Here is a 22524-nt window from a genome sequence, read left to right on the forward strand (position 1 = left end):
CACCCATGACACAGAAAAGATTAACTGATAGTGTCTACATGCATGGAGGAGGAAGTGTGATGGTGTGGGGGTTGCTTTGCGGGGACACTGTTGGAGATTTATTCAAAATTGAAGCCACACTGAACCATCATGGCTACCAGCATCCTGCAGCAACATCCCATCATTGATTTTTCAACAGCACAATGACCCCAAACACACCTCCAGGCTGTGTCACGGCTGTTTGACCAACAAGGAGAGTGATGGAGTGCTGTTGGAAAACCATTTCAGGTGATGACCTCACGAAGCTCATCGAGAGAATGCCAAGAATGTAAAGCAGTAATTAAAACAAAGGGCAGCTATTTCGAACCATCTGAGATCTAAAACATGAAGGAAGGATTAATGAGGGATTAATCTCCATCTCATATGTTTCCTCCGTCAGGTTAGGGATAGGAATTAATAAGGATTTGGCGATTCCGATTCCATTACCAACATCACTTATCAATTCAATTTCCTGTTGATTATCTTAGCACTTCTCACTGGGTTCTCGTTGGCTGCACTTTGAGAGTGGCCACCATTGTTAAACAGCATACCAAAGACATTACATTCATGCAGATGAATTGCATGTTCTGGGTCAAATGTTTGTACATGTTGGAGGTTACTTAAAAACGTCATTAGTACCGATTTTTCTACCTCTAATAACCTCTAGCTGGACTTTAATGAATGCAATAACACTTTTTAACGTCAATTAAATTAACCACTAACTAACAAAGAACTCGTATACCAGTATTCGCAAATATATCGGATGTCAACACCACATTAGATATACCTCTGTCTAAACTCTTCGTTTGGGTTCTAATGTTAGGTTTATGATTACTTTGGATAATGTGATTGGCACTGATGTTTAACATTTCCTTTCTTTCTTTTCATGGTCAAGTTATAGTGAGAGCTTTAATTTAACAAACTTTGTTTACCCATAGTCTATGTAAGAAACTTATATACAACCACCGTTTCAGGCTACGTGCAGATACTCATGTCTGCGGAACAGCAGGATCCCCATGTGCACAGTTCTCTCCTGCCCACTGTGGAAGTAGGCGTTTGCTTGCGATTTTAACAAGTGGGCTACTGTGTTATAAAAGAGCCTGGATGGCAAATCTTTACACAGATGCCAAACTGCTGTTTTACTACTGTTATTCTTCTACTGTAACTGCTGTATAGACAAATACACGGTTTGTGTGCACACACTGAGAAACTGCGAGGAGGAGAGAGAAAAGGCAAAGTAGGGAAAAACAAGGCGAGTTAGAGAAGGCTGAGCTGGCAGATCCAACACAGCCGTAGTTGACGTTCGCTAACGGGACCAGTCCGGTTCAAAAACAGGGACGTTAACCTGGCAAAAATGAGATTTTCATCTTTGCTGTTATTTTCAGCTATTGTTGTCTGCGCGCTTTCCGCTCTGGTAAACTCCGAAGTAGAGGGAATTCCTGAAGGTAAGTCTGGAATGCTGGCAGAGATAACGCTGTGTCCGCACCCCACGGTGTTGGTGGTGCAGTTTGTAGCAAATGTGTACCGAGACGAGTTGGGCCAGTTAAGCTCGACACAGGGAGACTTAGTTCATTTGATAACTGGCTGAAAAAAGCTGTGTTGCAACCACGCGTGTCACAGAAATGTGTGAGAAAGAGTTGAAGCCGAACTACAGACAAAACAAGACGATGGCGACAAATTATCTGGCTGCATCTTTATGAAAAGCCCGGATCCTTGGATCAGTGTTAGTCTGTTAGAAAAACCGAAATTTCCCCACTTTGTCTCGTAGTGCTTGATGCATGTCGAAAAGTTGTTTTTCAGTTTTCCAAAATAAAAATCACTGTTAATAAAACATGAACGGAGTTTATTAACGTTTCGTCAGCGCTTTCCAATTCAAAGCAAACTGTAGTCGCTCCGGGCTGAGGAGGGCTGCCATGCCGCTGACGTGGACGATGCTCCTCTGAACTGCTGTAATCATTGCCTCTAACACATTCACGTTAGCCTGTGGGAAGCCTATATTATTAATAGTTGCAGGGGATGCGGACTTGATTCTGTGATACACCCACAAAGAATAAAAATCTAAGTTTAGAGACTTTTTTTCAGGCTTAATTCATAGCGACATTAACCCTGAGCAGTTCACTGTTACATCGTAACCATAACCATCTTAAAGCCTTTATCACAGCCTGTGCAAGAAACGTATTTGCTCCTCTGTAGAAATGTAACTACATGTCGACATAATCGCACAAGTATAGCTCTGCATTAAAGCTCTGTGTTTAAGTGCAAATATGCGAGCATCAAAATGCCATCATATTACTAATACAGCGCCTCTTCTTTCTGCTAGGTTATTGTACACTATAGTTCACAGTCATACACGCGTTACATAAATACTCTTTATGGTGGTACTGTAAAGTTTTGTCACGCTTAAGTCATTCTGAATTCCTCTGTCATGCTCTGGTTTCCAGACAAACTTCTAGTTGTGACTGTTGCGACCAAAGAGACTGATGGCTACAGGCGTTTTCTGAGGACAGCGAAACACTTTAACTATACTGTCAAGGTAAGAACTTCTGGGGCAAAGTTTTCGAAAAAGTTTATTTCATGCTCTGTAGACGTGAGGGCTCACAGTCTCTTTAAAACAAGTCCCTGCTGTGTGCTTTAAGGAGTTTTATCCAAACACAAAAATTGGTCCTTTTCAGTGGATTTCAGTCATACTAATATGTGTTGATAATATAAAGCAGAAAATAAGGAAAGACATAACCTTAATGGCTGTATTTTTAAAGGATGATACATTAAAAGCTTTAAACTAAAAGATGAGGTGTATGTTTTTAAGGTTCTGGGCCGAGATCAGAAATGGAAGGGAGGTGACTACATGTCAGCCCCAGGAGGAGGCCAGAAAGTACGACTTCTTAAAGAAGGTCTGAAGGAGATGAAGGATGATGGCCAAATAATCCTTTTTATTGACAGGTAGAGTGTCTATCTGGGTACCTATGCCACTATAATACTGTGTTAGTTATTCAGCCACTGGTTCAATTTCATTTCATGTTACATGAATCTGCCTTGTTCTGCCTTTTGTCAGCACACGAAATATAGTAATGTGTAGTATGTAATTTTACAGCTTGACGACAAATTAAGGAAGAACTGTATTAGTAGGTGAGAAACATACTCTGTTTGGATGCTTTTCAGCACTGTGGTGCTCTGCAGGCTGCAGTTAACATCCAGTCATTCTGTGTGGCATTGTGTGTGTAAACTCTAAGCAGGTTGATTCTGATGTATCAAAACGATAAGAAGAAAAGAGCTCAGTGGCTGTGACATGACGGTTCACTTTGTGTTTCAGTAGGAACAGTGACTAGAAACACATCTGCATTTAGACATATTGGAAGAACATCAGTCCACATGGTTAGAACAACAGCAAACATTTGATGAGCGTGATATTCGGCATTGATACGTAAGGAAAACATAGAAGCACTAAATATTAGTGCATGATGTAATCAGGCTGTAAGTATGAATAGTCAACAGTTAAAGTGATTGATATTGAACAGCTGCACTGCATTTGACTCTCTTTGTAAAGATGAATGCACATTTGTGACTTCATCATTTGAATAGTTGTGTACAACATGAGTATAGAAGTAAAATTAACAGTAACAGTATTTTGTCTAAGTCCGCCATTGTAGAAATCCATTTCACCGAAACAATAACGTGGCGCACGGTGTGATGTCAAAAAAGGCGCACACCTTTGACGCTGCGTTTTCTCCGTTTTCCTCGTTCACACATAAACGCAAAAATGGAGTTTTCGAAAATTTCCACCCTGGCAGTAGTTTTTAAAAATCTCAGTTTTCAGTGATCGAAAACGCCGTTTGCATGTGGACGAAAGGTGCACCTTTCGTCCACATGTAAACGGCGTAAACACGTAAAAAAATCACACTTACAATTATTTCTATTGTGCGCTGCAGTAGATGTGTTTTAGCAGACCTGCAGCTCTTTGTGGTTTTACAGAACTGAATTCAGCCAGATGTAAGCAGATGTTTCACGAGATATCTTGGCTGATTGTCTCCCTCTACAGTGACAGCACAATGTTTATGCTGGACAGTCTGAAGCTGCTGTGAAGGTGGACTTCAGTGAATGAATCTAAGCATCATCACATAAAGTTCATATTATGTAACTCGACACTGATCATGAACACCACAGCTGCTGTGCACCCGTCCAGTGCAGTGCTTTACCTAGAATCCATTGTATGACTCTAAGCTAACCTGTTTATCCTGCACTAAGGAGCAGATTCAGTAACACAAAGGTCAAAGGCTACACCTCAGTTTGTCTTGCAGGAAGCCTAAAAAATAAGAAAAAAAACAAAAGGTCACGTATACAGAAGCCAGTATCTGATGTAAAAATGAGGACTTACATGTAAACCTAAAATTTCCAGTATATTAAATACCACTGAGCAGTCTTTACCTTTAAATATAACCTCTCTTCTCTTCCACATTTTATACCAAACTAGGCCAACTGACTCAACATGTCCAGGTCAAAATAATGCAAATATCGAGTACAGGTGTATAAGAATTGCCTCGGTATAAATTTAATAGCTACTTATTTAAAATATATTAGCAGTTCTTAACTGTTTCTGCTGTTTCTCTAGTCTTTTAAGGTAGCGTGCTTTGAATTGAGTAACAAGCTCCACTTATAGCAGTTTATTTGCTGTGTTACGATGTTATGAGTCAGTATACTAAATTCATAAGATATTACTGTTTCAGTGTTTATGCATATTTAATTTAAATGACATGTTTTTGAAGCACATTTGATGCACTTTAGCTGTACATGGCAGCTAAAGGAAAAGTCCTGACATTTTGTAAAGTTGTAAAATTCTTTATGGTGAAGCATGTAATTATAGTGAAATCAAGAAAGTGTGTGTTGTTTTTGTTGCAGTTCCTTTTCTGGTAGTAAACATAGTCACAGGCAAATTAACTCTGGCTGGTATCATATAATAACAACGCCTTCATTTGTTTTAACTGTGTCACTGGCTTCACACAGTGCTGAGCTGCACTGTGTACTAACGTTTTCTGTTTTCACTCCCTTAATGACTTAGCTACGATGTGGTTTTTGCCTCGGGTCCCAAAGAGCTGCTCAAGAAGTTCCAGCAGACCAAGCACAGGGTTGTGTTCTCCTCTGAGACCCTCATCTGGCCAGACAGACATCTGGAGGACAAATATCCCCATGTCAGGGAGGGCAACAGGTTCCTGGGCTCAGGGGGTATGTTTATCAGTCTTGTTGTTTCTTGTACTGCTGAGAAAAGTAATATTGCTGTGTAATTTCTGTCTGTTTGTTTTTACATAACATGAAGTATTTATTCTGAGAAAAAACAATATTTTTATGTCATATTTTTTTATTAGAGACACCTGCGTCACAGTGTAGCCATGTGTGGAGGGTCACATAATTTTAGGATGCAGGACACAGCACACAAAGGATTTTTCAAAAAGGGAGCTCTTTAATAGCTAATCCAAAGTGAATCATTGTTCAAGGGAAAAATCCAAAACACAAGAAATTAGAAAACAACAAAACACAGCAAAGTTACAAAGAACAGTGCATACAATGCCAGAGTGGACAAAGCAACTACAGTTCACACTGTACAGTACTGCTGTATGTAGCCACACTGAGGGCTGATGAAATACTGGAGGCCAGCTCGGCAATGAGATAAATCGAAACATAATAAACACAGGTGAAAACAATCAGGGCAGTCACATAGCAGGGACAGGAGACATCACAGAACAGCCTTCACAGTAAAACAGGCACATTTATAGCATCCTGAATACCAACTCCCACTACCTCTCACTACAGAACAAGGAAACACAAAAAGACCAACGCACAGACACAGAATTGAGACAGTTTCAACAGATTTTCTAATATGTGTTCATATGGGATGGGAATCTATTGGAATTTAGCAATTCCAATTCCATTGTTGATGTCACTTGTCCATTCAGTTCCTAACCAATTATTTTATTGATTCTCTACATAATAGCTCTCTAACCTCGAGTACTAGAAGTTAAACTCAGCAGAAAGCATTTATTAATGAAAATCAACCCAGAGACTGAAGTAGCTCACTAAGATACGTAAACAGATCCAAATCCAAATGCAGTGCAGCACTGCACTTAATGTTGTTTTAGTACTTTATTAATCAGTACTTTCTTAATGTTGTTTCAGCATTTGCATACTTAGTCAACTGGTGCCATGTAAGCAATTATAAAAATGTAAATTATAAAAAATAAAAAATTTTCAGATGGTATTAAATGTTAAGCTGTTGCTGTATCTCTCACATCCAGCAGGAAAACCTGGAAGGTAAATGAACTGGTTCCTATGTAGTGCTTTACTACTCAACCTCAGCACTCAAAGCTCTTTATACAACATGCGTCATTCACCCAATCATAGAAACACTACTCCCCACCTGTGTAAATAAGCAGGTTAAAAGGGTCACTCACCTTCTGGGCTTAAGAAGTACCAGAAAAAAAAATCGTTAAAATGTGAGGCTCACAGGTTGCTGATAGATGAGATAGGGCAGATGGTTTTATAGCAGGTCGTTAGTCAGCACTGCACTGGTGACATAAACCTGGTAGAGCTCATTAGACATGCTCCTCGAAACACACGCCTTAACTTTCCCTCACTGTGTCTACATGAAGGTCATGAACAAATGTATACTTCTAATATATGTGATCATTTCCTGTCTCATTTCTCTTGTCTCCTCACAGGTTTCATTGGCTATCTTCCCAACATCAAAGAGCTCGTTGCTAATTGGACAGGAGACGACGGTGACAGTGATCAGCTGTTTTTCACCAAGGTTTACACTGATCAATCAAAAAGAGTAAGACTTGTTCCACTGCTGTAACTTTATGAAATTCCACTATTTTTTCATGAATGCCTCTACAGCACTGTAATTACATGAAGTGATGTTTATAACATCTCCTGCTAACTGAAATTCAGCACTTTCTGTCCACATGGTTCAAATTACAGGTCTTTTAGCTCATTGGACATTTTCCTGGTTCGTGTTAGGCTTTTAATTTGAAACATGTACCAGAGGCTTTTGATGGTAATGATGAACAATACACAAAACAATAGTGCTGAAAATACATCGTTTTCATATTGAATGCAGCATAATTCAGGGCAGTACAATTCTGATGTTAGCTATCATGTGAAAGCAGGTAAATATACGCTGCTCGGTTTTAAATGTCAACACTTCACCGAGTTCTTTTGATTCCTCAGAGGCATCCGATGGAAGACAACACACTGCTCAGTAGACAATTTAGCACTTTATTTCTCTTTCACATTACTTCTAGAAGGGAGATGCGTCCTGCATGACACATTGCCGTGGATCTCCAAATGGTGGTGTGCCCCTAATGGTTTTATTACAGAAGCTCTCTATCTCTACTCTAAACAACAGTGTCTCAGTAACTTTCCACTAGAGATGGTCCCCTCTTATCTACATTTTCCCAAGCAAGCGTGAGTGAGTCTGCAGCTTTCTACTCCCCAAGGACACATGGTCTCATGCCTTTATTTTCAGGGCTGTGTCCACTTAATACTACACTACATAACTTTATAACACTTATTAATAAAAAAGCATAGCATTATTGAGGCACTGAAAAATTATTTATTCCCAACATCGGCCTGAAGAAGCAGCCACAGTTTGTTTGTTCCTGTAGAAGTTTTCATCTTATTGGATACATGTAACATAATAGATCAAAAGAATATATTTCTATTTTTCAGAAATCTATAAATATCACCCTGGACAACAAATGCAGACTCTTTCAGAACCTTCATGGAGCACTTGGTGAGTGCATTGAATTTTGTTTTCTTTGACCAGCAGGCCAAGGTTGTTGATAACACATGTAACACTGCCCAGCATCTTCTCCTGCTCTTGTTTACCATGCACATTATAACGAAAAATGATAAACAACAGACAATAAATCAGAAAAATCAGAAATCAGAGACACTTTACTTATCCCAAAGGGGCATTTAAGATACAACAGAGCAGCATGACATTGAAGATAAGGACGGGGCATAAACAGGCAATAAAAATGAGAGCATTGGGTTCACGTCGAAGTGATGGAAACAAGTCTGAAAATCACAAAAATGAGGAAAAAGAAAAGAATACAAAATATACTGAGTAGATGGCGAAAAGCAACAACGAAAAGAGCATTGAAGTTAGAAAACAGTAACAGAGTAACAACTTTAACAACCTTTTAAGGAACTTATTGAATTTTAGCATTTTCACTTTGACCTACGGATACATAGATGAGGTGATATTTTTGGATAATAACTTAAAATTCATACACTGATGATGAAGTGGTGATTGTTTTAATACCCCAAAGGTGAAGGGTATAATTATGGTTTGCCAAAGTAATTTTTGTGGCATTACTTCCTTTGCTGAAATGAACAATCATTGGCTACCTTAGCAAGGTGCATAAAAAACAAAACGATGTCAGCAGATGGTGACTAAACTATACACTTCATTTAGATGCTCCATTTATTTCCTCTGTTGACAGGTCTGTAGTCACATTGTAAAGTCTCAAGGGGAGTGCTCCATTTACTTTTATTGCATCACCAAAATGTACAAAGATCATTGTAAGAATGAGAGAGTTAAAGTGTCTTTACAGGAATAACAATCATACTGTTTACAGAACAGTTGTCTAGTTGGTGGCAGGTAGTTTTTTGTGTGTAACTGAACAAGTCTAGTCGGGAACACATGTCACAAGGTTTGGCAGGCAAGGCAATATAAGGAAGTCCCTCTCTGGTATTGTGTGGGATCAATTCAAGTTTATTTATACAGCACCAAATAACAACAACAGTCGCTCTCAAGGCGCTTTATAGTGTAAGGTAGAGGCTACAATAATACATACAGAGAAAAAACCCAATAATAATATGACCCACTATGAGCAAGCACTGGTCCAGCCCTAACTATATGCTTTAGCAAAAAGGAAAGTTTTAAGCCTAATCTTGAAAGTAGAGATAGTGTCTGTCTCCTGAATCCAAACTGGAAGCTGGTTCCACAGAAGAGGGGCCTGAAAACTGAAGGCTCTGCCTCCCATTCTACTTTTGGGGCGATCGTGGCTCAAGAGTTGGGAGTTCGCCTTGTAATCGGAAGGTTGCCGGTTCGAGCCCCGGCTTGGACAGTCTTGGTCGTTGTGTCCTTGGGCAAGACACTTCACCCGTTGCCTACTGGTGGTGGTCAGAGGGCCCGGTGGCGCCAGTGTCCGGCAGCCTCGCCTCTGTCAGTGCGCCCCAGGGTGGCTGTGGCTACAATGTAGCTTGCCATCACCAGTGTGTGAATGTGTGCGTGAATGGGTGGATGACTGGATATGTAAAGCGCTTTGGGGTCCTTAGGGACTAGTAAAGCACTATATAAATACAGGCCATTTACCATTTTAAATACTCTAGGAACAACAAATAAGCCTGGAGTGTGAGAACGAAGTGCTCTAATAGGGTGATATGGCACTACAAGGTCATTAAGATAAGATGGGGCCTGATTATTTAAGACCTTGTATGTGAGGAGCAGGATTTTGAATTCTGGATTTAACAGGAAGCCAATACAGGAGAAATATGCTCTCTCTTTCTAGTCCCTGTCAGGACTCTTGCTGCAGCATTTTGGATTAACTGAAGGCTTTTCAGGGAGTTTTTAGGACATCCTGATAATAATGAATTACAGTAGTCCAGCCTGGAAGTAATAAATGCATGAACTAGTTTTTCAGCGTCACTCTGAGACAGGATATTTCTAATTTTAGAGATGTTGCGCAAATGGAAGAAAGCAGTCCTACATATTTATTTAATATGTGCATTGAAGGACATGTTCTGGTCAAAAATGACTCCAAGGTTCCTCACAGCGTTACTGGAGGCCAAGGTAATGCCATTCAGAGTAAGAATCTGGTTAGATACCATATTTCTAAGATTTTCCCCAGAGGTATAGTCGTTTTGGGGGGTTGGGCTATTATCAGCAACCATTTTTGCTAATAGCTAAGTGTTAAGGTATGGAGTCCGTTTCTTTCACTGTTTGCAGAAAGCTCAGGTATATGATGTCTATAGCTGGATATCTATATTTTACTTGGTTCAAGCAGATTGTAATGTTGGTCTGGTGAGGAAGGTCCCGCGGGCATTTGGCATGGAGGTTAGCCGGACAAGTCGGAGCCTAGGCACCAGCCCATTACAATGGGAAGGTCTCTCTAAAACACATGAGCGGAGAGCAGCATGCTCGACTGTAATGGCTGCACTCACACTAGGAGACTCTCCAACTACTACAATAATGGGAAGACACCCCATAACGGTGTTATGCCATAATAATGGTTGTTACAAGATGTAGGCCTTGAAAAGCTCTCACTGGAGCTCCAGTGGTTGCAATGCTCCTATATTGGTCCCCACGTCTACTTCTGTGACTCCAGTTCTTGCATATTTTCATTGTCGAGGAGTGGTTCTTATTGCTTTTTTGCTCAACTGTAGAGGACAATCGGCAGTACCTTCATCGTTTCTTTGTAGATGAGGGTGCATCCCACCATTCTAGGATAAGTATGGTGCCATGGTGAGGACACCTTCTGTTGGTCTTTTGAGGAGTTATCTTGATGAGGTGTCACTTTGAGAAGGCTACATAACCTTTATCCAGGTGTGGATAAGTTGAGTAGCACAGGTTAGAGCAGAACAAAAAATGTTATCCATGACACGCAGGTCATCTTTTCTGTATGAAGTATAAAATGACTTGGTTACATTGGTCTGACAGTAACAACGTGTGAGTGTGTTTTTTGATAAAAGTTGACGTCACTGACATCAACACTGCAGTCCATTTTAGGGCTATTTCTGGGCAGTATTTAGCCAGTTTTTATCCTAACTAGTTCTATATTGCAGATGATATGGACACATTGGACAGTGGGGTTTCTGGTCAATTCACAGTTTGGTCATTACCTGCCAGTGAAATTACTTCCTCTCTCTGGCATTTCACAGAGCATCAGAACTGATGCTCTGTGAAATGCCATCTCTGTTGCATCTTTCTGGAACAGCGATAAAGTCGACTTTTCTACAAGGCCACACTTCTGCTAGCTTCAGAAGATATCTACACATATGTGTCACACTTTGACATGTGAATGAATAGACCCCACAGTTACCAGCTGATATTGAGTGTGGGTAAAAATGTTGCCAGTTGATTTGGTAGATTTTTACACCAGGTATCCTCCCTGACACAATCTTTTAGGGATTTATGTTTCCTCATGCACCCAAGCCAGGGATCTTCTGCTTGATACTCAAATACCTTAATCACTACACTATGGAGCCACTTGCCCTGAAAGACAAAAATAGTCCACAGTAATCATATTTCCCTGTATGGCATTTGCTTATTATAAATAACATGACATCCAGACAACAGGGGGTAAGTGTGGGTGAACTGTGGGGCAAACCCATACTTATCCCAGTCTTTTGGTTGCCCACAGTCAACTGTGATAGGGGCCCCGTGAAGTAAAACTACTCCTAAACTATTAAAGGGCAAAACTGCTATGGGCCCTTTTTCTTTGCCACACAGCCAGAGCTGCTCACTGTGGGCTCACCGGGCATGTTTGCTGGGATTATATCTCGGTCTAGTCTAGATTTAAATTGAATTACTGATATAACACCTTTTCTATTTTCATGAGACACAGGATATTGAGGGATCATTGGAAAGTCTGTATTTTTCTTTAATAGTATCTGTACAGGCTCAGCAGATCTGATCAGATGTAGGAAGAGTGGAAACTATTGTGTCATAAAGCTCCTCTGTGAACTGACTCTGATCTAACAGTGTGACAAGTGTGTTGTCCTGGCTGGTTTCAGTAAGTTTGCCGTTCTAAGTATATCATATAACAATGTCTCTGTCACCCTCGGAGGATGGTATGTGTGTGTTCCTCAAGCTAAGGTACTCTCAGGTACTGAGCAGTATCTTAGCTGTTCCTAACACTGTGCTCTCCCATGGCTAGAGACCTTGGATGTTGTAACTGGAATCTGCTGGAGCCACTCTTCCAGTTTCGTGTTTAGAAGCTAAGGGGGGAATTCCAGTGTGGTACTGTGTGGATGAGTTCTTGAAAACACGTTCAAATCTTTAAGGTGTTTATATCATACCTAGAAAATTAAATATCTATGAGGCTTTTAATCATTTCCTCTCATTCATAGTCAGCTGTACCATAAATGCTGTCTCTGTATATATTCTCCACCAAATATTATAAATTCTTATTTATATTGATGAGCCAAAGAGAGGTTTAGAGTAAGTGGGGTTGGTTTACACCCAACTAATATATAGGACAATATATAGATCTCTCCAAAACTAAGATTTTTACAAATTTGTTATAAAAATGCTATTAATATTATATTTGTCAAAGGATACTGATATGAACTTGTCACGGTTTGCGGGGCAAGCCGTGTGGATTTGTAGTAAGGACCCAAAAGGCGGCAGCTCTGGTGCAGGTGAGTGTTTATTTACAGCAGTGGGTACAAACAGCAACGGGGTGTGAACATGAAACCGAAACCTAAACTGGGTAAACTAACAACACAAACCAGGAATGACGGTGCAGGGAGATCCGGGGAAATACACATGAAGAGAGGCAGGGAGACCGAGGGGAAACAACACAGAAGAACCAGCGATTACTAAGACAGAAAATACAACTTAAATACACTCAGAGAACACAGGGAGATTACACACAGGTGAGAGACACAGCTGGGAGAGATTAACATGACGAGACCAGGGAGGCAAACTGAAAACACTCACATAAGACGCAGACCTTCACAATAAAACAGGAACACATGGGGGGGAACAGGGTAAATACCAATTAGAGCACAGAACCAAAATCGCGAAGAGAAAACACAAAACGCTGGGTCAAAAGGACCCAGGATCATGACAGAACTCAAAACGTTTGCAGCTTCATAGTCCAGCTATATATTTGATTAATTCCATGCTGCTGTAACTTCAGCTCTGAAGACAAACAGCAGACGACCTGACAGGAATGAAAGAAAACACACAGACTAAATGCACACAGGAGGCGATCAGGGCAAGTGGAAACACCCGGGGAAACAGCTGACTAGAATGAACATAATGACGCCACGTAGGAAGTGAAACTAAACACAATGAACATGGGACACCAGACCTCTTCAAAATAAAACAGGGAGCATAATGAGACGCAGACATGACACAAGCTTGGCAACATAGGACATGCAGACATGAAAGACATGACAGACTAAGACACGGATTTACCATGGTGGACTGACGAGGAACGCGAACACCATAAAAACTTACAGAGGATGAAAAAGGGACTGGAGATGAGACATGGATATAACTAAACACGATGAGGAAAGCACACGTGACAGAAGGAATGGGTCACAGGGGGGAAAACACGTAAACAAGAAGAGGAAACGGGAGACAACACATGAAGGGCGAGGGAGACAGGGGGTGATAAACAAAGAACTAACATGGCGACCTCATCAAAATACAGGGAGTGCAGAATTATTAGGCAAGTTTTATTATTGAACAACAACCATGTTCTCAATGAACCCAAAAAACTCGTTAATATCAAAGCTGAATGTTTTTGGAAGTAGTTTTTAGTTTGTTTTTAGTTTTAGCTATTTTAGGGGGATATCTGTGTGTGCAGGTGACTATTACTGTGCATAATTATTAGGCAACTTAACAAAAAACAAATATATACCCATTTCAATTATTTATTTTTACCAGTGAAACCAATATAACATCTCCACATTCACAAATATACATTTCTGACATTCAAAAACAAAAGAAAAACAAATCAGCGACCAATATAGCCACCTTTCTTTGCAAGGACACTCAAAAGCCTGCCATCCATGGATTCTGTCAGTGTTTTGATCTGTTCACCATCAACATTGCGTGCAGCAGCAACCACAGCCTCCCAGACACTGTTCAGAGAGGTGTACTGTTTTCCCTCCTTGTAAATCTCACATTTGATGATGGACCACAGGTTCTCAATGGGGTTCAGATCAGGTGAACAAGGTGGCCATGTCATTAGTTTTTCTTCTTTTATACCCTTTCTTGCCAGCCACGCTGTGGAGTACTTGGACGCGTGTGATGGAGCATTGTCCTGCATGGAAATCATGTTTTTCTTGAAGAATGCAGACTTCTTCCTGTACCACTGCTTGAAGAAGGTGTCTTCCAGAAACTGGCAGTAGGACTGGGAGTTGAGCTTGACTCCATCCTCAACCCGAAAAGGCCCCACAAGCTCATCTTTGATGATACCAGCCCAAACCAGTACTCCACCTCCACCTTGCTGGCGTCTGACTGGAGCTCTCTGCCCTTTACCAATCCAGCCACGGGCCCATCCATCTGGCCCATCAAGACTCACTCTCATTTCATCAGTCCATAAAACCTTAGAAAAACCAGTCTTGAGATATTTCTTGGCCCAGTCTTGACGTTTCAGCTTGTGTGTCTTGTTCAGTGGTGGTCGTCTTTCAGCCTTTCTTACCTTGGCCATGTCTCTGAGTATTGCACACCTTGTGCTTTTGGGCACTCCAGTGATGTTGCAGCTCTGAAATATGGCCAAACTGGTGGCAAGTGGCATCTTGGCAGCTGCACGCTTGACTTTTCTCAGTTCATGGGCAGTTATTTTGCGCCTTGGTTTTTCCACATGCTTCTTGCGACCCTGTTGACTATTTTGAATGAAACGCTTGATTGTTCGATGATCACGCTTCAGAAGCTTTGCAATTTTGAGACTGCTGCATCCCTCTGCAAGATATCTCACTATTTTTGACTTTTCTGAGCCTGTCAAGTCCTTCTTTTGACCCATTTTGCCAAAGGAAAGGACGTTGCCTAATAATTATGCACACCTGATATAGGGTGTTGATGTCATTAGACCACACCCCTTCTCATTACAGAGATGCACATCACCTAATATGCTTAATTGGTAGTAGGCTTTCGAGCCTATACAGCTTGGAGTAAGACAACATGCATGAAGAGGATGATGTGGACAAAATACTCATTTACCTAATAATTCTGCACTCCCTGTAGAAGGATCTTTAGATAACTAAATGAGACTAAAACATAAACAATGAATATCAACATACAAGGAAACACAAAACACTGGGTCACATGACCTAGGACCATGACATACTGTCAGCAGTAACAGTATTGTGTATGCTTTGTGGTAGCTAGGTCTTACAGTAGTTAACTTGTTCTTCTGTCTATCTGATCTATTTATCTTCAGTGTTCTCTTGAAACATTTAAAATGTAAATGTGTAGTTTTGATATTTCAAATCTTAAAAACAAGTCTGATAGTTGTTTTACATCTGTTTATGTTTCCAGATGATGTGGTGCTGAAGTTTGAAGATAGTCAAGTACGACTCAGAAATGTGTTGTATGATACTCTGCCTGTCATCGTCCACGGAAACGGACCAACAAAGGTACCAACTTATCTGTTCCATGTTATTAAGCTGTAGTCACATCGCACAGTTTTTAATGGAAACAATAAAACCTGCTCGAAAAGTTTGAGTTTGTATTCTCTCAGCAGTTTTCTCAGCTGAAAACTGAAGGCTCTGCCTCCCATTCTACTTTTAAATACTCTAGGAACAACAAGTAAGCCTGCAGTGTGAGAGCGAAGTACTCTAATATGGTGATATAGCAACAAACTATTTCTCCGGGCTAAATGATGATCTTCTAAATTTGTGACACGCCATTTCCTCTCCAGCTTACGAGTCATCTGCTTTAGGCTACGTGTTTGAGAATTATACCACAGAGTCAGGTACTTCTGATTTGAGACCTTAGTTTTCACCGGAGCTCCAGTATCCAGAGTCGTACGTAGTGAGGAGGTAAAATTATTAACAAGATAATCAACCTCTGTTGGAGTAGCGTTCAGGTAGCTGCTCTGCTCTATGTTGGTACAGGGCATTGAAGATGATAACAGTGGGTGGATTATATTCTTAAACTTAGTTACAGCACTTTCAGAAAGACATCTACTGTGATAAAGTCTACTCCCCACTGCTGTGTAATCAATTATTGTAAATGTTATCAGGAAATGATCAGACAGGAGAGGGTTTTCAGGAAACACTGTTAAATGTTCAGTTTCTATGCCATATGTTAACACAAGATCTAAAGTGTGATTAATGTGGTGGGTGGGTTCTTTTACATTTTGACAGAAGCCAACTGAGTCTAATAACAGATTAAATGCCATGTTGAGTCTGACATGTTTAGTACCTGCCTATAAGGCCCGGGTGGACGATGAATAACAACAAATAAAACCGTTTTTTTAGTTTGCCTTCTTGGGTGGACTGGGTTAAGTATCAGGCTTTCAAATGAACTGAAACTGTTGGTGTGTTGGTTGATTAATAAGTTGGGTTGGACGATTGTTGCCATCCCCACCTCAGCCTGTGCTTCACTGATTCTGATACATAATATGTATGTAGGGGTCGTTCCAGTAATCTAATGATAATCTACCTATATGTCTGAGATTCTGAAAATCTGTTTCATCTTTTAGTACGACTAAGAGATTACCAGTGTTAGACTATTAGATATGAGATTGATATAAAATGAACTACAAGAGCACACGACTGTTTTCCAGCTCCAGATCAACTACCTGGGAAACTACATCCCCAACACATGGACATTTGAGTCTGGGTGCACAGTGTGTCATGAGGATCTACGGTCACTCACAGCTCTTCAGGTCTGTTTACATTTCCTGACAAACTGTATCCATATTATTTCCCAAAGCTACCTTTGATGCCTGATAAAAATGGCATAAAGCCTCATCCTGGTAGAACATGACACTTATTTTTTGTTTAATGTGTGTGTTTCTAACAGGAAAATGAATACCCTCTGGTAGTGATTGGCATCTTCATTCAGCAGCCCACTCCATTTGTTACAGTGTTCTTCGAACGGCTGCTGAAGCTCCAGCATCCCAAGAACAAGATCAAACTCTTCATTTTTAACAAGGTAACTACATTTTCCTGACACTCAGCAAAAATATGTCTGATGTAGTCTGACACAAATTAGCATCACACCAGAATACCTCACTAAGATGTAAATACACTGGCTAAATGAAATACTGTGGAGTTTATTTCATAAAGCTGCTACTTCTATATATATATGTACACACACACACACACACACACACACACACACACACACACACACACACACACACACACACACACACACCAGGTGCTAGTATAAAGTAAAGAAGGATCATTATGTGCTTCATAGCTACTCCAGCAGTCTGTGAATAGAAACTTGCTCTGTGGGACTGTAGTTTTATTATCAGACAAAGCCTTTCAGGTTATTTTACAGAGAAACCCAAAAGTAATGTAACGCGTAGTGTAACAAATTACCTTCTCCTTGGAGTTATTAAGTAATGTACTGTAATGCAGCGGTCCCCAACCTTTTTTGCGCCACGGACCGGTTTATGCCCGACAATATTTTCATAGACCGGCCTTTAAGGTGTCGTGGATAAATACAACAAAATAAAACTAGTACCGGTACCGAAAAAAAAGAACATTTATTCATAACACACGTGACGAAGAAAGGAAAAACCTCAACAAACACCCACAAACATTTGACCGCATAGCGTGCAAGTATGTGCATGAATGTAATGCTGTTGATGTGTTGCTTAGGGACGGTGGTGACTCTCAAAGCAGAGCCAGTGACAGTCGATAAGTGATATCGATAATGGAATCAGAATGGTTACAGTATCTACTCTTATCACAGCTGCATGACCTTCTTACTTTGACGTTTTTGAGGACTTCTCTTCACATGAAGGTTTATAAGGACATTTTCAGTCCTTCTAAAAATTATTAACCTGCTGGATTTAACGTAACTTAGTAGGTAATGAACAGATTGATTTAGGCAATTTTAACAGAAGATGGGTTCATGATTTTCTCTTTGACAAAGTCCATGAAACTAGGAGAATAGTTTGTTAGACTGCTGTGTGTGGAACCCAGCAGTGCGTTTAGCCACAGAGAGTTGGAGGGAATCAAGTACTTGTGATTTGTACACAGTGTCCTCAATGTCCAGGCAGCAGTTATCCTTTGGCGCCTCCCCACCTTTGTCATATGGGTTAACCTTTATGCCCTCCTCGGACATTTCTGTACATTCTTTTCAACTTTTTTTTTGATTTGGCAAACATTTAGGTGGTGTTATAGCCTGTGACATTTTTGCAGGAAATCTTTTGTCACATCTTTGAAATCGAGTGTCTTTTACTCTTACATGTAATGAATACGCTGTTGATGCATTTTCACACTCTTTAGACACCTCAAGCAGTTCTGCAGAGCCTCGCTGGCTTCCTGCTTCCACCTCCTTGCAGACTTGGTGGCAACAGGAAGCAGCAGGAACATACTGAGGTGCTAACTGGACAAGAGTGTGGTCTGATCCACTGAGTGGGAGGAGGTTTATTGTCCCGTGTTTTGCAGTCCACATATTACTGCAAAGTGGGCAGACTGGAGTCCAGAGTGGTGTGATTAAACCAGTGATGGTGATTAAAGCCTCTGCGTGTTTATGCAGTAGGTCAGCAACAGTCGTGTGTATGATGTCAAATGCTGCTGTACCATTGGCTAATGAAGATCATTTGGTCTTCTGCTTTCTGATTGGCTGACCTGCTCCCTCCACCCCCAACCACCATGCTCCTCACCACCGCCTACAAGCTCGAGTTTTACCACACATCACAGTCAAAGTGCAGATTGTGGATTTGTGACTTGAGAGGATGCAGTCAAGCACTTTTATTCAGATTTGTGATTATAAGAAGTAAACAAATAAATAAATATGACAAAAATTTGAATTACAAGTTTGCAGTTCTAGTATATTTGTGAAAACATCAATCTATGCATTTTTTCTGTAACCGTAAATTTAAAACACAAGCTTGTAAAAAACGTACAGGTTTCTACACATTCTCACTTTTTATTCTACATTTTGCAACATATTTATCTTCACAGCAGTCTTCCTGCTCTGCATTTCTTTGTGTTTTCCTTTTCCCTCCAGGAAGCTCATCATCAGCGTCAGGTCCGATCTTTCCTAAAGGATTATGGAAGCCTGTATGAGAATGTCACAGTCATCGAACCTGAAGAAGAGATGGATGGAGCTGCCTCTAGGAACCTAGGCCTGTGAGTACTGTCCAACCAGAACGTGACACATCTTCATTTTAAAATGTTTATCAACTGAGTTGTAGAAGATGATGTGTACTCTTCATTATACAGTATTAAGGTCAATAACAGATTGCTCTTTAAATTCTATTATAATATATGTGCTAATCTATCAGTGTGTTTTCTTCTTCAGCGATCTGTGCCGGAGGGACCAGGACTGTGACTATTTCTTCAGTTTGGACATTGAAGTGGTCTTAAAGAACAAGGATACACTCAAAATTCTGATTGAACAAAACCTGTAAGGAAATGTTTTTATACTGAGTCATTCACTGATGTGCTGGCAGTAGTCACAGTCACATTTAACTTCTTTAGCTCTAGTGTATTTATGTGAGTTGAGTATATGTCTAGATGAAGAAATGTAACACATAGCACTTCTTGAATGGCCTCCTGCAGTCCTATTGTAGCACCAATGATAACTCGAGCTGGTCGGCTGTGGAGCAACTTTTGGGGAGCCCTCAGTGGAGACGGCTACTACGCCAGGTCTGAGGACTATGTGGACATTGTACAAGGACGGAGAGTGTAAGTTGCTTATTTGCTCCCTAAAACCTTTGTCAGCATTTAGAATTTTTTTTGCATTCCTCATTTTTGACCATAAAAGGCTGAGGGGGTGTTGTCGTCACCTGTGGGTGGTACAGATACCCAAATCTGTGCCTGCAATAACTAGTGTGTCTAGGTGTATCTAGGAAAACTCTCAGACAAGTTTGAATCCTGGTGACCTAAAGGTCAAGGTCAGAGGTCAAGTTTCCAGAAAATCCTGTGAATACAATAACTCAAGAAGGAATTGGGATTTTCAAACTGGTGCTATATGTTCATCTTTTAAAAATCGAATGAGTTTGATTCTCAGCAACCTTAGCCCCAATGTTCACAAGTGTGTGTGAGCACAGGAGCTGGATGAGAATTTAAAATAGATCGAGAGTTTAGGAGAGGTGAGAGGCAGACCTGTCTTGATAAAGATAAAGCGATGGTAGAAGTTGTCAAATGGCAGGAACTGCTGTGGCTGTTTGTAAGTACAACCCACCTGGACCTTGGCTAGATCCACCTTCACTTGATCCTTCAGAATAATAAAGCTCTGGGATGAAAGTGTGTCATCATGGAGTTCACGCTCTGTGATAGCGCAGTTCAGCAGGAACCGGAGAACAGCAACAAAAACCTCAAAACATCAATGTCTTTGAGAATAAAGCAGAAATTTCAAGATTGATGTCTAAATGCAATTTTGAGAAAAAAGGTGAAATGTGGAAATATGGAGATGTTGTATCTATAAAATGCTTTGACTGACAGCATCTGACAGCGATTGTGCTCCCTCTGCTCGACCGTAAATTCAGCTTTCTTTGGCTCTCGTCACCTGTCTGGAGATAGGAGGGATGTCTGATCTGCTGATAATTAATAACTGCAACAACATCAAGAATAAATGAGTATGTTCCTGTAGGATTTCTTATGCTAGAACCATTACTTCAGTTCAAGAGTGAGGCTTCAGGTGAGAAGGGAGAGGATGAGATGGGGATGAGGATGGGAGAAGTGGTGGAGAAGGCAGATGAGAAAGATTAGAAAGAAAAAACTAGAAAGACATAATAAAAATATAACTGTAAGATTTTTAAATGGTCAAATATTATTTGAAACAGATACTGGTGAGTTTAAAAATTGAAATAACTTATAACAAATTCTATGTATACGATGAAGGAGAGGTATAAAAAGATTCTCCTTCTGTCCTTGATGATTGACAGCTGAGTGTAAGCAAGGTGGGCAGTGATCATGTTTATGTAAGAAATGTAGGCGTGATTGGACGTGATCGCCACAGGTTATCACGTCCAACATGGTGGACAGCTCTACAGTGATGTGTGCATTAGTGTATCGTGTTCTTTGCCTCATTCCCCTGAGACGCTACGTTCTCTTTTTTTGTTCGTTTCACGTGTCACGTTCAACATACATCACCAACTAACAGTCAGCTTGCATCAGTGATGACATTTTGTTCAACTCGCCACAAAAAAAAGCACAGCAGGCCTGAAAAAAGTGCCTGTAGGGTGGGCTTGTTAAATAATGACCAACAGAAATTTGTAGCAGCTAAGACTTCATTGGAACATTTGTTGGTCCATCAATTATCTGTTGTTTTTAGGGGCGTCTGGAATGTGCCATATGTGTCCAATGTGTACCTGGTGAAAGGCAGCCTCCTCCGTAGAGAGCTGAAAGACTATGAGCTGTTCAGCTCCTCGGACCCTGACATGGCTTTCTGCCACAACATACGCAACAAGGTCAGTAAGAGAAACAGGAAACTGTTTTTTTTAACCTAAAGAAAAGTTCAAAACTGTCCACAGTAGTGACTGACCTGTTGTTTTTGCTCTCAGGGAATCTTCATGTATGTAACCAACATGCACACATTTGGCCGCATCCTGTCTACAGAAAATTACCAGACCGGTCATCTACACAATGATCTGTGGCAGATCTTTGAAAATCCAGTGGTGAGATGGAAACATTACTAGCTGCTGTAGTGTTTGTGGCAGGCAGAATGGTTATTGCAGTGGCAGAAATGAAGTTGGTGGAATTAAGCTGCTACTGTATGTACGATATAAAAGCTGTTTTAATTTTATAGTGATGTATAAATGTTAGCTACAAAATCAAAACATTCATATAAGTACACAGTATCTCACCACTCAGACACTATGTGTTATATAGGCTCAGTAAAGGATCCCTGTGTTTATATAAAATCAGAATCACAAATATAAAATGAGACAAAATGGAAAAACAAAGCAAAGGAATAAAACAGTGTAACATATGAAGAGTGTTTAAATAATTAATGTAGTTTGTGTGAATGTATAGACAGTGGGTTTTTAGGTTGGGTTTAAAGAAACACCGCTTGCTATTTTTTACTAGGACACCAAATGATGATATATATCTGCGAGAGAACGTCCACAGTTCCTCCTCGAGGAAACCTTTGATAAACCTAATCTAAAATATGTCGGACTGGCTTAAAATTTCAGGGGAATAGTTGCCATATCTCAATTTCACCAGTGTATTTTTGCCATGCCACCAAACATGCTAACGTTTCAGTTTTATGACCGTCATCAGAGCATGACAACATGCAGGTCATATCATGTATGTACTGCAATATGGCAGGTTTAAAAAGTCACATGGTAATCCACATCCTGGTCTCATCGGTTTTCCTAATCATTAGATGGATGACAGATGAACACTTCATTGATCCCAAAGGGAAACTGCTGTGTTACAGTTACAGTAAATAATAAATAAACAACAAAAATAGTAAAGGTGCCACAGATGCCTGGTAAGGGCCTCTTATACTATGAGATACAAAAATGTAAAAGTAAAAATGAAGTTAGCTACAAACAGTAGACGTAAGACAGACATTGTGCAGGAAACAAGTGCAAACTGGATTCATAAATCATGTGTTCATGAAGGTAT

The 22524-nt window shown here is 40.4% G+C and overlaps 1 protein-coding gene across 1 annotated transcript in view; it reads left to right on the forward strand.

Annotated features, from left to right (window-relative positions):
- Positions 1–1065: 1065 nt before the first annotated feature.
- plod1a (procollagen-lysine, 2-oxoglutarate 5-dioxygenase 1a) overlaps positions 1066–22524 on the forward strand; it is a 28369-nt gene continuing 6910 nt past the window's right edge. Inside the window, exons 1-14 of the mRNA XM_014412745.3 lie at positions 1066–1463; positions 2460–2551; positions 2825–2958; positions 5072–5235; positions 6726–6838; positions 7738–7801; positions 15293–15390; positions 16545–16646; positions 16784–16915; positions 18953–19074; positions 19247–19351; positions 19507–19632; positions 21224–21359; positions 21453–21566. Of these exons, the coding sequence (XP_014268231.1) occupies positions 1373–1463; positions 2460–2551; positions 2825–2958; positions 5072–5235; positions 6726–6838; positions 7738–7801; positions 15293–15390; positions 16545–16646; positions 16784–16915; positions 18953–19074; positions 19247–19351; positions 19507–19632; positions 21224–21359; positions 21453–21566 (1593 nt within the window). The 5' untranslated portion in view covers positions 1066–1372. The remainder of the gene's footprint in view (positions 1464–2459; positions 2552–2824; positions 2959–5071; positions 5236–6725; positions 6839–7737; positions 7802–15292; positions 15391–16544; positions 16647–16783; positions 16916–18952; positions 19075–19246; positions 19352–19506; positions 19633–21223; positions 21360–21452; positions 21567–22524) is intronic.

This window comes from Maylandia zebra, linkage group LG20 (assembly GCF_041146795.1).
Source record: "Maylandia zebra isolate NMK-2024a linkage group LG20, Mzebra_GT3a, whole genome shotgun sequence".
Lineage (NCBI taxonomy): Eukaryota > Metazoa > Chordata > Actinopteri > Cichliformes > Cichlidae > Maylandia > Maylandia zebra.